General features: G+C 35.9%; 1 protein-coding gene across 1 annotated transcript; it reads right to left on the bottom strand.

Annotated features, from left to right (window-relative positions):
• Positions 1 to 6344: 6344 nt before the first annotated feature.
• Positions 6345 to 15113, bottom strand: LOC103427665 (pectin acetylesterase 12-like). The gene is made up of 13 exons (XM_029089774.2): positions 14943 to 15113; positions 14602 to 14860; positions 13894 to 13976; positions 13437 to 13566; positions 13270 to 13343; positions 8104 to 8190; positions 7909 to 8033; positions 7730 to 7790; positions 7553 to 7606; positions 7350 to 7427; positions 7144 to 7249; positions 6887 to 7032; positions 6345 to 6780 (listed from the first exon to the last, which is right to left on the bottom strand). Exons 2-13 carry the CDS (start codon positions 14786 to 14788, stop codon positions 6667 to 6669), a joined length of 1245 nt encoding a protein of 414 aa, XP_028945607.1. The 5' UTR covers positions 14789 to 14860; positions 14943 to 15113; the 3' UTR covers positions 6345 to 6666.
• Positions 15114 to 20276: the final 5163 nt, after the last annotated feature.

Here is a 20276-nt window from a genome sequence, read left to right as displayed (position 1 = left end):
TACCACGTATATGAGTGAGATGTGTGACACAATAAGCATAACTTGAACTCAATAAACGTAAATTGAACACAAGATATTTTTGGCCGAAAAAATCCACCACTAGGTTAAAAAATTGGGAACTCTCCACTGAGTCCAATCCACTAGTGTAAACAAAAGTTCATAAAAAGATCACACAAGCCCAATTCCTAGATCCCTATCTAAGGATCAGCTTTACCTTTATGCAACCTTGCCTTACACGAGATGAACTCTTTTGATCTTCACGAAGTGGCAACTCTTCATGAGCTCATCACCTTGTGGCAACGAGATTAACACGATCAATGATGTGATATGATTTTATGATATGCACAACAAATTTGGATTCAACTGACCAGTTAGGTTCTTCAGTCAAACTGTTGAAGGAAGAATCTAACTTAAATCCAAAAACTTAGTCTAAAAACGAATTTAAAGCTTAAAATCAGACTAAGACATAAATGCAAAACCTTAAAACAATGCAACCCTAATAGACAATGTTTGAGTGTTTAATGCATGAGAAAGGTTTGGGAGTAATGGTTCATAAATGGAGAAGATGCAAGCTTCAAGCCTTTAAAGCAACTCTCACTTTAAAACTAAGTTCTAAACCCCGAAGAACAAATTTGAAACCCTAGGGAAGAAATACACCCAAGGAAATCAGAATTTTCATCAGCCAACTTGTCCCAATGACACTTGTCGGCTGCAAAAGAGATCTAGCCAGATCAATGGCCATAAATTGACTACCATCAGAAAAGTGTCAGAAAGCCCATGTGAGTTGTCTTAATTTGTGTGGCTAGACAGCTGGGAAGTCAGCGCCCTAAACTAGCTAGACAATCAAACTAGTCATAATGCAACACAAATAAAGATATTAAATGCCTATGCATGAACAAACCTTTGAGTTGAAATGTGCCACTTCTTGAACATTTACTCCAGTAGCAACAACCCATAATCAGAGTATATTCTAAAGCTAGATTGAGCATGTGTGATGATTCAATAACAATATTTGACAAGGAAAGCCAAACACTTAAAACTAGACTTTATATAATGGCATTTGTTGGCAATACTTGAAGCTTGAATCATGTTGTCATAATTTTGTCACTTACAGCTAACTAATCCATGTGACATTCGTATTGTTTCAGGTTGTAGTTGATCAATGTATTGTTAACTAAGCAAGCCATAACGGCTTAGTTGATGTTGGGACTATGGTTTTAAGTTAATTCGATCAACATTGCATCTTAATTAGAATACAAGGGATAATCTTCTTGCTCGTAGATGTGGATTGTTTCTTTTGTTTGATTTATTTCATAGGAGTTTGTGGAAGCTTCATCTTGCCCGTAGGTGTTGAAGTTTTTTCATGAAGTTAACTCTTGTGACATATAATCCAATACTAGAATAATTTACTTGCCCGTAGGTGTAAATTAACCTAGTTTCATGAAGTTTTATTGGTGATTAAGTTTCATGTCTTCAGTTACAAATATTTCCACTACGAGCTCCATTATAGGTTGTGGTTTAAGGCATGAAATTAGTTGCATCATGATGTATTTTTGTCTCTCCATGAGACTTGTTGATGCAAAGTTATTGAGCCCATGAAGGTTAATAAAAAATTGCTAAGGTACGCATTGTTTAAGTATTATGCTTGTAAATCTTTTCAATTTGAACTATGATATCGATTTAGATGATAAAATTTGACTACTACAACTTCCTTTGAACATCAAAATTGAAATGATATGAAATTGAATTTGTGTTTTTTTTTTTTTTTGGAAGAACCTTTCCGAAGAAAGGAGACATTTTTATTCCAAACTCTAGATTGCAAACAGAGGCCCACATACAAACCAGATACATGCACACAGATAGGCCTCCCAACAAACCCACCAAAGCTTAAAAAAGAGCCCAGCCTTACAAACAAAACAAAGGAAGTTTCAAGACCCCAGCAAAAGTTTTCTGGATTAACCCATAAGAAATCCTTCAGCTGACGCCAAATCCAATCAAGCAACTCCGCAGAACCCAACCACGGAAGCTGTACCGATCGCCCCAATCTCAGCCAGAAAGTGGAAGAAGTCTGTGGGAACACCCCGAATGACACTACCAACGAAGGCAGACAAAGAGAAGGAGAAGAAGGTGGTGTGTTAAACACCCGAGCCGATGAGTCCACCGGAGCTCTACGCACCCTCTCAAAATATCGCAACCATGTGCTTTGAAATCTGACTGCTTATCGAGTTGAAAGTATATGGGGAAGACAGGCATTGGGTACAGACATTTTGGGTAAATCAGGAAGAACTGGAGAGAAAATTATCCAAAAATTTGAGAAACAAAAGCAAAACAAAAACCTTACCTCCGACCCCCACCACAACGAGGGCCTTCAGCAACGATTTTAATCGATGAGGGAATCACTCACACACAAATGGTGGAAAAGACTCTCAAGAAGAGAGAAGGAACCTCTCACATAGAGAGAAAAGTCTGTAAATATTGTGAAATTGAATTTGTTATGGATGCATAGATTCATGATAGATGCACATAACTATTTCTGGCAGATTGCAAGTCTTGACTAAAATTGGATGAATGACAAGTCTAATGGTCACCAAATGACCTGAATTTTTTATATGTTCTACATATGCATGTCTACTAACACTATGTTTGGATGAGGGAAATAAACTTGGAATTTGGATAAAAGTTAGAATTTTTAAATTGACATGCACCAATTCTCTTGTTTGGATTCATAAATATAGAAATTTAGAATTTCCGCATGAAAAAAAAACTTGGAATTTGGAACCTCCAATTCCCAAGTTTAAATTCCATGTAAATAGGTGTCATTTCCCAATTTCTATCATTGAGAACTTAAAAATAACAAATTCCATTTTCAATTCCATTGTTCTTTTAGGCTATAACCAAATAAAAAAATTCACAAATTCTAAAAAATAAAATTCTGCCAATTCAATTTCCGTCATTTTAAAATTCCTTAGTAATTTTAATTTTCTTCGTCCAAACATAGTGTAAGTTTTTGAAAATTTTCGTAATTTTTTGCCAGGTATTGTTATTATGGTGACATGCTCGTATTGACAGTTTTGCTGACAGATTGTGTTGGTCTTTTGAGAAGTTACTCTAGACTACTATTTTGATCTAAAACGACTCTATATTTTTATTTTAGGAATAGTTTGATTTGTATAATTTTGGTAGTGACCAAGCTTATGAATTAATTATGGTAAATTCTAAAGTAATTGTAACTTATTGCTGAAATTCTGTTTGACAACTTTGTGTTGGTTTTGGTATCTATTCTATTATGTCTAAAATATGAAGTAATTTTATTTTGGTATATCTTTGAAAGAATGAATTAATGAGTGTTTGCCTAAATGGGAAAATTAGTGAAAGAAAATTGGGCTTCACTCATTAACTTATTTGTCATAAGTGTATAAACTCTAAAAGCGTAGTGGGAGTTGTTCTAAAGTTTTGAGCATTAAGTGGACTTTCATAAATCTATTAAAGTGTTATTCTATCTTCTATGAACATTTGGTTGCATGAATGAGTACTTGGTGTATGTGTATATTTTTCATATTACTTGCAATCATTTAGATGCCTTGATTGATTATGTGTTAATCTTTATAAAGAATTTTGAGGCTCATGGGGACTTAGCATAAATATAATTACTAATACAAACAAGATGGTTGTTGGATGATTGATTTTGCATAAACAACGGTGAATGTCTTAGTTTTTACTTTTCATTGAGATTATGCTATTTAATGTGTTAAAGAAAGGTTAAAGAAAGACAATTTTGTAGTGAAATGCATTAATTGCCTAAGTAAGGGTGTTCCCACAAGCATATTTTAAAAGTATGATTAAGTATTAATTTGCAAATTAAGTGACGATGTTGCAAACCAGTGGGACCTTGAGTTTCATTTTAGCCTTACATTTGCAGATGACCTATAAGGTATGTATGATTTTTGAATCCATGTATTCAACCTAATCTCTGATTGGATTCGTTGAGTCACATTTTTATGTGTTGGTCAATTATCAAATGACTATATATCTGATATCAAGTTAATCAAATTGTATTTTAAATCATAATGGAAGGGTTAATCTTCTTGCTTGTATGTGTGGACTAATTCTTTTGGTTTGACTTAAAATGGCATGACATGATTTATATGTTGTATTAGTTGTGAGGGTTTTTTCGTCTTGCTCATAAGTGTTGAAAATTTTCTCACGAAAGTAACTTATATGGTATATGAACCAGTGTGAAAAACATGTTAATTCATCTTACTCGTAGGTGTGGAATAATTAAGTTTTATGAAGTTTTGTTTGCAACTGCAATAAAAGTTTACATTAAGGATGACATGAGATGATAAAAGTTGAGACACATTCAGGTAATTAAAGTTTATCTATGTAATCATAATTTGACGGTGTTTCATGTGATGAGGATTTTAGCATGTGTGATTATGAAGGTTCTGGGTTGTGTCAACCTTACAACCTTATTAGTTCCATGTTGAAAGACTTATTTGACAGAAACTTGTATCAAGGATAGGATATTATCACAACTACATGGTCATTAAAGTGACATTAATTTCCAATCTCAAGTATAAACATAAATATTATATTTGTAGACCAGTGGGAGAATGTTGGATTTATTCCAATATAAATCAACCTTAAATGGTCTACAAGATACAATAAGAATGTAATATTTGATATTAATGCAGATATTGTGATTTGATCTCCTAAGACATCAATCTTATATTAGGTTAATACAAGTAAGATTGATGGAGTCTTTGATTAATTATATGTGATTATGATACCTAACTGATAAGCTGAAAATGGGATTTGGGATTCCTTTATGAACATAACCTTAATGCCTTAGTCAGTATAAATACTAAGATCTCTGCAAACCCTAGACACACAACAAACGCTTCCCTTAAAGTAATTGTATTCGGCTAGGTATTTTGTAGAAGATTATGATGTTGCCTCAACCTACATCCTCTTCGTTTGGTCTCTAATGGCTACCGCTTCATGATCAGGTCAGCCAACTCCTTATTTTATATTTTAATTATATAACCATATAAGTTTACATCATATGTATGGTTGAGGCATTGAGATTACAAGACTCTTCTCGTAGGGTTTTGATATTCAATTTCCCAGCAGGATATTCTGAATTCAGACGTTGCTAAGGTCAAGGGAAGCTTAATAATACAAGGAACAAGTCACAGAAAGGGAAAAGAAAAATCAGTATCATATTTTTAAAATGTGATTAATTAAGGAGATTATTTATTTATTTATTTGTTTGGGAAGCTATTACATTTACCAGTTTTGGATGTTTGTATGCCATATTGCCACGCAGAGACTCAGCAATATAGATAATAGAATATTCTCCTGTCCGGGACTATAAAGCAGATGATACATTAATTTGGCTTGTTGTGACCAATTTATCTGACAAAGTAAAGAGAAGTGTGTAATTATGTGGTTGTGTTATTCTTCTTACGTAATGTTTTTATTGGCTTTTTAGCCATAATAGTCCATAAGATTTGCATAACTCATCATTTTGGTCTATGTAATTTGAAATCAATAGAAGTAGTCTATGAGTTTGTCCATCATCAATTATTTTCGTCTTCTTATGGAAAATCACCATTAAATAAGGCTAAAATAATAAAAAATACTTTCAATTTTTGTCAAATCATTTGATCCATTGTTTATTAATTAGAGGATATTTTTTTCATTTTGGTCCTTATTTAATATAATTTTCTATGGAAAGACCAACATGATTGATGGTGGACAAACATAGGGACCATTTCTATTGATTTCAAATCTCAGTGACCAAAGTAATGAATTATACAAATCTTAAGGACCATTTTGGCTAAAAAACCGCTTTTATTTATAGTAATAAGGAGGAAAAGAATCCTAGTTCTCCAAGGAAATACAATCCTAGTACAATGGTGTTGATAAACACAAAAATCATCAAGACGATCAAATTATTTACAATCTTCTATTTTTTACAATGCGATATTCTAAACTACTTTTTGGAGGGTGATTGAATGCAAGAGAGGAGGCTAACCTAAAATGATCTAGTAACATCTAAAAATTACTAACTCTTCTCTTTTTTTAAGACGGTATTGTAAACTATTCTAATTTACAAAGACGGTGATTGAGTGCAAGAGGGCATGTTGATCTAACCCACGTCTGCCAAGTACTAACAATCTTTAGTTTTGATCGACATTTTCTACTCGGGGATAGTTTCTTTATACCCATCATGTGAAAGATTTGGTAATGAACTCGAAGATTTGATTTTAACTAGCTTTTAGTCTAGCGATACATTTATAATCTTTCTATTTTGTGTTTCTGTTGAATTTCATGAATCATAACAGAAATCGAATGGCTGCAATAAAGAATTGCTAACCCCTTACATAAAATCCAGAATCAAAATTTACACAAAATCTATCACAAACTCCTTACAGAAGTGACCTCTCCCTACCTTCTTCAACTACGAATTTGCTAATGAACCGAGTTTATTCGAGACACAATCAAAGATACGAAGAACTTACACGAAAAACATTACATCAATTGCGAATGCTTGCTGATGGCAATTGCACTTCTCAGCAGATTTCTGCTTTATGGTCTTCTATACCAATTTTCAATCGAACTGTCGAACTATAAAGCTATTTCGTTTATCGAAAGGCAAAACTAAGCTTTTTCGAAATTCAGATTGTGGCAAGAATTGTCACATGGGTACGGACAATCTATGATCTTCACGCTTGTTCGGTCGAAATACCAATCTCCAACTGCTATAGCGATTGCCTGCACGTCATCGGTCACACATAAACATTAGAGTTTGAAATTTAAGATCTCTTGATTTTTATGATTGGGAGAGAACTTGATATACTATGTTGTATCAGAGGCTCACCTTCTTTCCAATAACTGGAGAATCATCAGCAAACCATGTATCCTGCCTCTCGGATTGGCAGTGCGCAAAACACGAATTTATAAACAATCCGTTTTGTTCAGACATAGAGAACTGTTTTACTGCATTCAGCATTTGATTCCTGAATCCTGTTTGAAAGAAAATTAAAAATCATAACAAGCAGTACAAATTTGGTTAATGTGTTTCTGAAATGCTATGAAATCTTAAGATTCAAAGTAATTCCTCAAATGTGGGATCACCTTGAAGAAAATTGATCTGTGATGGAGTACATTTTTCATGGTTTAATCTGCAATCGCGCCAGTAGCCGGCAGGATCTGCTGCCGGTGGAGCTAAACTGGTCTGGATCTGTTTTCAAGCAGAATCATTCCATCACTTACCAAACACTGTGCGGCATGGAACATCAGGAAAAACCAAATTTTAGAACCCTGTAAAAGCGAAACTTTACCTGCCACGAATCATATGCTGCATTGAGTATAAACAGTGGGGTTTTGATGCTGGAGATCAAGTTCTGAGGGAAGAAGCACTGCAAGGAAGGATGGTAATTTAAGAGTAAATAGCAGTGCACATAACTTTTCGATTTTTCCACCTATCTTCAAGTTAAGGACTGGAAAAAAAGAAATATATAGGAAGGGAAAAGGAAATGATTACCGAAGTTGGGTCAAGGTGATTAGTGCAATATTGTGGCAGATTTGGTTTCACCCCCTGTGATAATCATAAGAAAACCATAAGCGTGCATCGAAAACATGGAATAAATTAAAAGAAAAGAAGAAGAAGATAAAACATGAATTGGGGGTGGGTTACAAATCTTTGAGATCGAGTCAATACCTGCAAGCCGACAATGCCACTATATAAATTCCTGAGTGTGCGTCCACCAGAAACGTCATTCCTACAAGTTGATACAGAATCACCATTAATATCTGTGTGAAATTAATAAGCTAGAGCAGGTATTCACATTGGACACAGAGAGAGAGAGAGAGAGAGAGAGCATTCCGGATGGTACTTACGCATCAAGAAACAATCCAGCATCACTCAGGCACTTCACTTTCGTAGTTCCAGGCATTAAACCCCGGAACTTATCACAGTGCAAAATAGCTGCCACACCACCGGCAGAGCAACCCGAAAGAAGAGCCTGAAATACAATCTGTCAATATACTGAAAGATGTGGCATAGCATGAGAATAGACCTTAAACAAGAAGAACCTGCTTGGCGTAGCTCATGCCCTTTGATTTCAAGTCTTCCATTGCAGCCAACCATATACGCTCTCCTCTAAATTGCAGTTCTTTGGCCTAAAAGCAGAATCTATTGAATATTATTGAATATTCTTTAAACCCTAATAGCTGTAAAGCTGTGTTTAGCTAGGGTTTAGTGAGCTGTGTTATTCCCTCTTCTGTGTAAAGCTTGTTAATAAGCTGTAAAGCATGTGTTAGAGAATGTGGAGGTCATCATACTCTCATGCTTGCTTAGCTGACTTGCTTAGCTGCCATTGTCCCCCTCTCCTCTCTCTTTCCCGATTATTCTTCTATTTATGCTTAATCTTGTAAACTGTTTTGATAATGAAATATACATTAAGGTTTTCTATATGGTATCAGAGCAGTGATCCCTCAAGGACCTGCATCTGTGTTCTTCCGAAATCCTACCAAATTCAAACCAGTTAAAGCCATTATGGCAACATCATCAGAGAAAGTTTCAAAAAACGAAACTATGGATACCAACCCAATTCAACGTTTGAGCTCAGTGCTCCTAAACGAATTCAACTATCTGCCTTGGTCACGAGCTATTTCTCTCGCTCTTGGAGGACGTGGAAAGCTCCAGTTCATTCAAAAGGATGATATCATGCCCGAAACAACTTCACAAGATTATGCAGCATGGGTGTCCCAAGATCAACTTATCATGTCTTGGCTGTTGAATTCTATGGAACCAAAGATGGCTGAGATTTTCAGTTATTCAGTATCATCTCACCACCTTTGGATTTCTGTACGAGACATGTATGGAGATCTAAACAATGCTGCGCGAGTCTTCCAGCTGAAGAAAGATCTTACAGAATTACAACAGGGAAATCTCTCTTTTGTTCAACATCTTGGCAACTTGAAGGCCAAATGGAATGAATTGGATCTCTACCGACCTCATACCACGGACACAACCATTCTTTTAAAGCGTGCTGAAGAAGACAAAGTGTTCCAGTTGCTTGCCAGCATCGGACCAGAATATGAGGACCTTAAAAGTCATCTCCTGATGACACCTGAACTTCCCACCTTCCAGATGGTCTGCAACGTTATTCAACGCGAAGAAATAAGGAAGAAGGTCATGAATGCAGTCGTTGTCGTTGGAGAATCAGATCTTAGGCCATCAGAAGCAAGAGCCTTCACCTCTTTCAGACCATACAAGGGAAAACGACCAGACTTAAAGTGTTCTCACTGTGTGAAAATAGGTCGTCCAGGCATTGGACACATAAAAGAAAAGTGCTGGATTCTTCATCCAGAACTTAAACCCAAGTTCAATGATGATGGAAGAGCACCAAGAAACCAAATGAAGCCTGCCTACACTCCTCAAGGAAACCTTGTTTGCGACAATGTCTCCAAAAATGTGATGAACTCTTCTTCTAGTCCCATTACTCTCATAAATGAATTTGCTAACTTCCTGCAACAGAAACAAGGGACAACAAATCATGAAAATCCTGCAGCCATGCTCGGCAAGTTTGCTGGTTTCCTCGAACAATCAAGCTCAGTGTCACAAAATGATGTGCCAGGTATTGTTGCAACTATTTCCACTGCATTGGATCTTAGTAGTAGCCGTGGTTTTTGGATAGTCGACTCAGGAGCTTCTGATCACATGACTAACGATGCATCTTTACTAAATGATTTTCAAAACTTCTCCACTCCTTCTTTTGTCTCCGTAGCTAATGGCACCAAAGTTAGTATAGTAGGCATAGGAAAACTCAAAATCTTCTCAAGTAAAAAGGAATCCCTTGTCATGCATGTCCCTTCCTTTCCTTTCAAGTTGCTGTCAGTAGGAAGAATAACACAATTGCTAAATTGTCTTGCAATTTTTTCCACTCACTGTGTGATTTTCCAGGACCGAGTTTCGAAGGAAACGATTGGTAAAGGTTTCTTCCTCAATGGACTGTACTATGTCAATCTCTCTTCAAGTTTTCCAAAAGGTTTCTACGTAAACTCAAACACAGTAAACAAGGAGCAGCTGTGGCACATGAGATTAGCTCATCCTTCTTCCCATGTTATGTCTTTTATTTTTCCTAGTTTCTGTAAAGAGATTTCAGATTGTGAAGTTTGTCAAAAATCTAAGTCCACCAGGTTACCCTTTCCCCATTCTCTCTCTAGAGCTACCAAAGTGTTTGAAATTGTTCATTCCGACATTTGGGGACCTGCAACCTTAGAGTCTTTTGATGGCTACAGATTCTTCATCTCTTTCATTGATGATTTCTCTAGAACTACCTTTGTGTATTTTCTTAAATTCAAGCACGAAGCTTTCCAGTGTTTCAAAAATTTTCATAACTTAGTTCAAAATCATTTTAACTCTAATATTGGCATCTTAAGGTCTGATAATGGCTCTGAATATACTTCCAAAATCATGACAACTTACTTAAGTGAGCATGGAATCTTGCAACAAACTAGTTGTGTAGGAACACCACAACAAAATGGCATTTCAGAAAGGAAGAACCGAGATTTGCTTGAGAAAACACGATCACTAATGTTACAAGCAAACCTTCCAAAGAAGTTCTAGTCCCAAGCTATACAAACCGCTGCATACATCATAAATCGACTTCCTAGCAGAATCTTGAAGTTTAAATCTCCTTGTCAAATTCTCAAGGGGAGAGATATTGACATAAGTCATCTCCGTGTGTTTGGATGTGTGTGCTATGTGCATATTCAAACTATTCACCGAGATAAACTTGATCCAAGGGCTATCAAGTGTGCATTCGTAGGCTACTCAACTTCCCAAAAGGGATACAAATGCTATGATTCTAAAACCAGAAAGGTGTTTGTATCCAGGGATGTACGGTTTGATGAGACACACTTCTTCTTTCAGAAGCATGATGATGAACCTCAGGGGGAGCTCTCATATGAAGTGTTTCCCACTCCTCTCGTCCTTGATGATCCAAGACTGTCAACACCGCACAATGAAGCAATTGAGATAGAGCCAGCTCATGAAAATATGGAAGCAAATAATGAAGAAGTCCTCCACGAAAGGAGAGAGCCCCTTGAACAACCTACTCCTCCACGAAGGAATCCTTCTCGAAACAGACAACCTCCAGCCAGGCTTGATGATTTTGAAATCTACATGCCTAGATATCCTATTGGACAAATGGTTTACCATAGCAAGACCTCTCCATCTCATGCAGCATTTGTCACTAAGTTATCTCAACACTCGGAGCCTCGATCCTTCGAAGAGGCAAACCAATCTCCTAAATGGAGATGTGCTATGCTTGAGGAACTGAAGGCACTCGAAGAAACTAAAACTTGGAGCATTGTTTCTCTGCCAAAAGATCAACGTGTGGTTGGGGCAAGATGGATTTACAAGACAAAATTTAACTCAGATGGAACCATCCAGCGGCACAAGGCAAGGTTAGTTGCAAGGGGCTTCACGCAAACCTACGGGGTAGATTACAAAGAAACCTTTGCCCCGGTGGCAAAGATGAACACAGTTAGAGTTCTTCTTTCGGTGGCTATCAATTCACAATGGTCTCTACATCAAATGGATGTAAAAAACGCTTTTCTTCATGGAGAGTTGGAAGAAGAAGTGTACATGCGCCTACCACCTGGTCATGAACGAGAGAAGGAACAAGGAGTAGTATGCAAGCTTCACAAGGCCATTTACGGTCTCAAGCAATCTCCAAGGGCTTGGTACTCAAAACTAAGCTCTGTCCTTATGTCATCCGGTTTTAAACGAAGCAATGCAGATTCTTCAATGTTCACTAGGCTTGGCACACATGGAAGATTGGTGGTACTTGTTTATGTTGATGATCTCATTGTCACAGGAGATAATCCAGAAGAAATCAATGCTCTCAAAGCCACCTTACATTCAACATTCTCAATCAAAGATCTCGGCAGACTTAGATACTTTCTCGGAATCGAAATGGATCAATCTCCAACGGGGTTGTTTCTAAATCAACAAAAGTACGTTCTCGATCTTTTAGAAGAAGCCAATATGATGCATTGCAAACCTGCTAAAACACCTCTACCAACAAATTTCAAGCATGAAACCTCAGGCATCCAGCTTGAAAATGTATCGGAGTATCAAAGGTTGGTAGGAAAACTTATCTATTTGACTATAACTCGACCTGACATTGCTTATGCTGTTAGCTTTGTCAGCCAATTCATGCATTCTCCCACATCTCATCATCTGCAACTAGTTAAAAGGATCCTTCGATACTTAAAAAGCTCAATGTCTACCGGGATTTTCATGCAAAACAACGGACACTTCACCATTGAAGGATACACAGACTCTGATTGGGCAGGCAACGTCCTTGATCGCAAGTCCACAACTGGTTACTGCACTCTTGTAGGTGGTAACCTCGTCACGTGGAAGAGCAAAAAGCAATCTGTTGTAGCTCGGTCCAGCGCAGAAGCTGAGTACCGTGCAATGGCATCTACTGCATGCGAACTAATTTGGCTAAAGAGTTTGCTACATGATCTTGACATCATCTCTTCCAAGCCAATTCTCCTCCACTGTGACAATCAAGCAGCGATGCATATTGCTGCCAACCCCGTCTTTCATGAACGAACAAAGCATATCGAGGTTGACTGTCATTTCATCCGCAACCAAGTCCAGTCCAAGCTGTTACAAACTGCATTTGTTCGCTCCAGTGATCAACTAGCCGATGTGTTCACCAAGCCCCTTCCTTCTTCTCAACTTGATCGTATTCTCTTCAAGCTTGGATCCAGAAAATCTCTCGATCCAGCTTGAGGGGGAGTATTGAATATTATTGAATATTCTTTAAACCCTAATAGCTGTAAAGCTGTGTTTAGCTAGGGTTTAGTGAGCTGTGTTATTCCCTCTTCTGTGTAAAGCTTGTTAATAAGCTGTAAAGCATGTGTTAGAGAATGTGGAGGTCATCATACTCTCATGCTTGCTTAGCTGACTTGCTTAGCTGCCATTGTCCCCCTCTCCTCTCTCTTTCCCGATTATTCTTCTATTTATGCTTAATCTTGTAAACTGTTTTGATAATGAAATATACATTAAGGTTTTCTATAGAATCACAATATTTTAGCATCTGGTGAGCAAATATGAGTGAAAACAGTTGAGGTTTATGTTGAATTTATCAGTTTTAAGCCAATTTTTTAGCCGCCAAATGATATCAAGGCCGCCAATTGGTAGAAATATGTAAACCGTGAGAACATTCCACTAACCTTATCTTCACTATCCCCAGAAAAAGAAGCACCATCGCAATAACGAACCTTGACTCTGTTCCAGTTGAAAAAATCTGCAATCCCATAAATGATAAAGATGAGGGTCAAGACAGTTAAACGAGGAAAAAGCAGATGCGCAAGCATAGCATTAAGTTTGAGGGGCAAACCAGGATTTTCTTCAGCTTTATTGCTTAGTATTCCACTGAATACTAACTGTTTTTCCATGTATTTTGATGATCCCCGCCTTGTTGTTTTTCGATAAACACAAGTTCTAATGTTGTTACACCATCCTCCCCCCTGCCACAAGATGTTAATTCACGTCAAGTCCTAAACTACGCCAATTGTCAGCAAATCAAGGAATTTGAGAGGCTTGAAGAAAGAAAAAGAGAGGCTTGTTTGGAAATCAATCAACCAAAGGTAACATGATAAAAACATGGTTTTCGTATTTAAAAAAACATTACACTACTGCAGATGATTGTAAAACTTGTCATCTGATAACTTTCATTCAAAACACGCTCTTAAGTCCGCAGTTTCAGAAACAATCTTCAAGATTTTGGTACATAAAGGTATGAAAGTTAAGGTTACGCGATAAGATGATACTGCGTAACCACATGAATCACAAACCTCCAATTGAATGAGCCAACTATTTGCTCCTGACCCGTATCCGCGATGCAAATGATACCCCGGTAAGGTTCCATCCAAGCAGACTGCAAAATCCGAAAGCACGATTTGGTAAATTAAGCCAAAATAAAAATAAGACAGATCCCAAATAAATAATGAAATTCAAATCACTATCATTCAGGAATAACGAATAAGAAATTATTCACAAAATGAATTGGAAAACAAAAGAAAAGTAACAAATTTAACACCAATCACATCAGCTTCATGATAAACAGTATGCTAATAATTCAAGCAGGAATCTGACTCGGAATCTTAGACCACTGAAGGGAAAAAAGAACTGAGAAAACAGAATTTCAAGTAGTAAATAAGATGTTTCCAGGAGAATTGCAATACAAGCTAAAATAAATACATAAATGGAGGGACAAAACAAAGCAATCAACATACAGCATACAATCTGTTATCTCACCTCTCCAAAAAAGTACAGAGAACAACAGAAAAAGGTACTAAATTTATCAAAATCAAGCAATATGCAAAATATTTCGAATTGAAAAAAGACAAATGAAGATGTGGGTTAGGCCAGTTCGTCACAGCCCGTGCCCTTGCACAGAGTTCGATTCCAATCCTCGTAAACCAGAGTAGTTTAGAATATTGTCTTGTAAACGAAAAAAATAACAATATGCAAAATGTATATCATAAGAGCGGAGATTTCACCTGCTCCTTTGGCCCCAGCTCCTCCAATGATGGTCAGTCCAACCATCAGCAAGTCAGCTCCAACCTTTGATTCTCCATAGCCCTCCAACAAAGCCATCTCTGTTTCATTGAAGCCGTACTCCATAAACCCAGCAGCCCATTTGCTGAAAGCAAGTGAAATCACAATGCTAACCCAGAAAAGCTTCATCTTTGCCCTCCCTTCCCTCTCTCTCCTCTCTGCTTCTTCTGTGGTTCAAATCTCTCTGCCACCACCCAAGTGCTGTAAAAATATAAACTTTTATTTATGAATAATAAAAAATAAATGGAAAAGAATTGAAGAAATAAGGAAAACTTTGATTTGCCTTGGTATTTGCCGAAATGGGTAGTGACTGGTTGCTATAACATTTCTTGGAAGGAAAAGTTATTCAGCTTGGGAGTTTATATGGAAGGAAATCAAGCTCCGTAAATCGAGAGAGAGAGAGAGAGAGAGAGAGAGAGAGAGAACAGTGTGCAGGGCTTTTAAGGTTTACTGCACCATAAGCACGTACGCTTCGAATATTAATTACGTAATTTAGGAGGGTAATGGTAAAGGTACGGGCACAACAGGACAAGCTAGGTCACAGGACAATGACTACCGTTGATTTAAGCGAGAACAATCATCACCCCTTTGATCGGTTGGTCCATAGGAGCGGACCTACCATGGTCATTGTTGTAGTAGGTGACCTTTGGTCGTAAATATCGTGGTATTTGGAGTTCAGATCTTGTGCAGTGTTTTTTGACTTGTGTCCACTGATTAAATGGAAAGTAGAACTAAACACAACATATAATTAATCAATAATTTTGGCGGCAATTCTTTTCCTTGTAAGCATAACCAAATGAATATTTTATTTTTATTAATATTTAGTGTGCATCGTTACACGCTTAGATTAACAATATTTTTTTGTCATTTTGATTAAAATTTAAAATTTTCAAGTTATTTTTATTAGTTTTTCTTTAAGATGGAGTTTTAACGAAACACTTTCGGTACTGTTCACTTTTAACAAAAAATACATTTTAACTCTAAAAAGTCACTTCTGGTATTATTCACTTACAACACATTTTTGTCATTTTGATTAAAACTCAAAGTTTTCAAACCATTTTTATTAATTTTCCTTTAATATAATTTAAATAATTTAAGATACAAATCTCGAAATTAAACTAATTTAATAACAAGCAACAATGCACTAACTTGCAGTTTTTTTATTACGCTACCATAGATAGAAATAAATAAAACCCTTACATGCAAATTTGGGAAGATAGATGGGTGTCTCTACCATCATCTTTTCTTCTCGCCAAAACCTTTACACTGCCAACTTCAAATGGTGAAGGAACTCATCGATCCTGAAACTAAGCAATGGAAGATTAAAGAGTGAAATAGAAGCGCCTCAATGTGATAAAAGATTTTTGTTTTTGTATTTTGTTGTTTTTTATGTCTCCCAATATTTCAGATCTTGATTCCGCCTCCATGCGTATATATATTATATCTACAATGTACTACACAGTCCATACGTCATACCAACATTTGTGGCTGTTAGATCATGAATTGCCCATTTAACGTTTTATTCATTCGGTGCATATCATATACCAGAGTATAATATAACTTTTTAAAAATTAATATGCCACGGGGTCCAATATTATATAATTATTTTATGGTTAGTATAATAGATACAAAACATATATATATATCTCCAGTTGTATGGTAAATTATCTGAAACAAGTGGGAAGGAACTCTAAACTCTTTTTAGGTAGTTAACTCAAAGTAAGGCTGCCGACAACTATGGGAAAAATAGGAGGGAAAGATTGATGTAGTGTGAATGGGGATTGCAATATGAGGCCAGCTAACTCCAATCTAAATCTAATCTAACAGAAAGCTTGGAATGTTCGAAATGAACAAGTTGATTAAAGCCATTTGAGCTTAAGCCTTATTCCCATCCATTAATATACTATTATTTTGTATAGAGACTGCTCAATTATTAGGTGGACGGGACGTCAACATTCTTCTCAATGTTTCCAAGCGAAGAAAAGAAATAAATAATGCACAATTCAATGACTTTTTAGTTAAAATGGGTTTTAAGATTGATATAATTCGTCACTTTTGTCTTGAGATTTAAAATCGTTTGAACTGATCATTGAATTTGTCTACCATCAATCACTTTGGTCATTTCAAAAATCTCCGTTAAATAAGGGGGGAAAATGACAAACACACTCATTTTTTTGTCAAATCATTTTGATTCATTGTTTATTAGATTGAGAGTATTTTTGTTATTTAGTCCTTATTTAAATAACATTTTTCACGGAATGACCAAAATGAGAAGTTATGCCAATCTTAAGAATCATTTTGATTAAAAAGCCCAATTTAATTAGTGCATAGTGGGTGAAAAGAAATTGGCGTTTTCTTGTACGTAATTCCCTATCTAATAAGATTAGGTCAACAAAGTACCATATTATTCCTTGGCGTTCACGCAACTACTTGGCCATTAATGTACACCGCGTACAACTACATACATCTACACATTGCGTAAACTAGGTTGTGTGGACTAGTGTTTTCTTCTAAGGATGTTTTAGTTCCTTTGCTTAATTAGGATGAATTTTCATGGGCGGGAGGACATCGTCTTTATGTGGTATGAGCTCTTCATAAAGGTGAGATTTTTTTAGTCTGATTGTCATATCGTCGTGTATATTACATATATACAATTAGAAAATTAGTTTCTTCATTTTTATTGGTTTTTTTTTCCCAAGGTTATGATTCATTGCCCGTTAAATTTAAGATGTTTTGCTTGCTAAGTTTAGGATTTGCTTTCGTTTTCTCTATTTATAAAAGTGTTTGTATTTGTTATTTTAACAAGTACGTGAAGATATAACCTCTTCGAATACTTGCTCTTAAAATACTCCTTGGAAAAATACTTCCTCTTAAAAAAAGCAACTTACTTCTCTAAAAAAGTCTCCCGTCCATGAGTCAAACACTTATATGTTTTCTAGCAGAAAACAACCCCAGATATACCTTAAATTTTGGATGTTACATGTCTTGATATAGTCAATGAATTCAAGATTGTAATCAAAAGAATTGTTGGACCTCAATGCATTGTGTTGGGCTCTAGAAATAATGATATGCACTAATATAGTGGAACTTTTCTATAAACCCATTTTATGACCGACACACCCATGATCCTTTATTCCTTTAGCAAATTTTCTTAGTGCAAGAGGTTTCTTAAGGATTTAACTTGGCTCCTCAATGATTAAGGAGGAGTTTCTCCTCAATTCATTATGTGTGAATCTACAGAAATTTATATTTTTGATCAGAATTGTTCATATTTTAAATTACTCTGTAAAATAATTTGTAAAAGAATTAAATATGAGATCATTTAGTCATCAAACTGTATAATAATAAATGGACAGATTCGCTAAAAAAATTACTAACCATCGATTTATTTGCTACAATTGACTGACCAAACAACCTTAGCTTTAAATAATTTTTTGTACATGTGATATTTATAGAACAATTTATGATATGAACGATTCCGATTATAAACACGTAGTTCTGTGAATCAAAGCCAAGTCCTTCTTTCTTTCTTTTCTTTTTTTGTTAATCAGGTGTATTTATATGAATTTCCCACCTCTAATACCGTTTGTATGTATCTATATACATAAAAATTAGAAAGGATCTAAAGGAGGTATTTTTTGGGCAAAATTTAAACCATATAAGTGCAACCATTACGTAGTGGTTTAGTAGTTGGGGACGAATTCTAGGCTTGTCTTTTATATGGCAAGTCTTATGTTCAATTTCTAGTGCTGGTGTATGACACGGTGGTAGTCAGAGAATGTCTAAAATGTCTCCGCATGTATTTTCAGTCCCAAAAGAGTGAACTTTCGTAACAAAACTACCCACTGATTATTAAAAAAAAAAAACGGTATAAGTGTGTTGCAGTCACGTGTAAGAGACACAGTAATTAAACGAAGAATTCGGTTTATTTGGAAAACCATCATATTAATGAAAAGAGGTGGTGGCCTGTGAGCTAGCTGAGCTCTTTGTCTCGGTCCCATAATCACATGCATCTTTTGAAGCTTGAAAGGCACAAACCCACCAAGTTCTGTCACGCACTATTCCTATCCGCATATTGTATTCCACCAACAAATCTGGGTTTGGTCTGCACACTTGGTTTTACAACTCCAAATCCCTCATTAATTCGCCTACTTTTGCTAATTAACCACAGAATTAGCATGATAATATCATTGTGGAGGTCACTACTCAAGTTGTCAACGAGGGTTGTTTGAGTTGGTAAGGATCGTTCCCTTCGCTAAATCAAATCTTAGGTTCGAGTTCTGCTATCGGCAATCCCTCTTGGTGGGAGATTTTTAAACACCAAAACATGGGCTAAGACCCCTCTGTAAGTCTTTAAAGAGATTTGTGGTGTACCCTGCCCTTGAAATGGGGTAGTCTCCCCTCTCCTAAACTTTTTGTAATCGAAAAAAGAAGTCATCAGCCAAGTCCTAAACAAACAAGAACAAAAAAAAAATGTTTGAAGGGACTGATTCATTTATTGCATAGTTCAGAATTCTTAGTCGTTGGATCTTAAGTTATTTTGTCATTGATTAAGGACTCTTTGGCATCCTGAGCGGGAGAAGGGGGTAGGTTGATTTGGTAGCCGCAGTCTAGATCTTGATGTGTAGTCTTACTTGCCTAATCTTCTATACATTGACTAGCTTTCTCCCACTTGGATGTAATTCTTTTTATTCATTACCTATATTATCAACTATCATTTAAAATTGATTAAACATTCAACAACTAAGGACTTGAACCGAAATATATATATGATGTGTACTTAAACTAACCTAAATGATAGATTGATTTTAGCCAAATTAAACTTGCAAGCGCACGAATCAATTGTAGTAATATATATATATATATATATATATATATATATGCAAATACGAGGTCGATCCCATAGGGATTGCTTTAACACCAATTTAACCGATTAATCACGCTAGACTTAATTAAACAAATAAAGGTTAGATTGAATCGAATAATTGATTAAGACTATAATTAACAAAAAAAAGAAAAGACAATTAATTAAAATAAACACATGACACAAGAAAACCTAAGGTTATCAATTCACCAATAACAATCTTGTTTACTTTTCCTAGAGCCAACTACTATCCAATTACCATGTCAATGTTAAAGGTTGTTCTTTCTAAGGTATGAATTAAGCCTGGTTTGGTACTGAGGTAATTCTGAAAAAAGTGGGTATCAAAAAAAGCTGGGAGCTTTTTTGTGTTTGGTAAACATTCGGCTTCAGCTTTTTTTTCACAGTTTTGGGTGAAAAAAGCCAAAAACACAAAGCTGCAAAACCCAGCTTTGAAAAACCGGCTTTTTTCACATCTGTTTTACATAAAAGTTTACCAAACACTATAATACTGCTTTTTTTTTTCAAAAGCACTTTTACAAAAACGTTTACCAAACATTCTGCTGCTTTATTTCACAGCTGCTTATTCTCACAGCACAACAGAAGTAACTTTTTTTCAAAGTACAACAATACCAAACCAGCCCTTAATCTATGGTCAGGTATCAACTCTTGTATCTCTACATTATAACTATATCTTATTGGTTAGGCATACAATTAAACACATAAACACCCATTAAGTGTAGAAGAATCACGTCA

Source organism: Malus domestica, chromosome 12 (assembly GCF_042453785.1).
Source record: "Malus domestica chromosome 12, GDT2T_hap1".
Taxonomy (NCBI): domain Eukaryota; kingdom Viridiplantae; phylum Streptophyta; class Magnoliopsida; order Rosales; family Rosaceae; genus Malus; species Malus domestica.
This window is presented reverse-complemented; position numbering and strand designations above follow the sequence as displayed.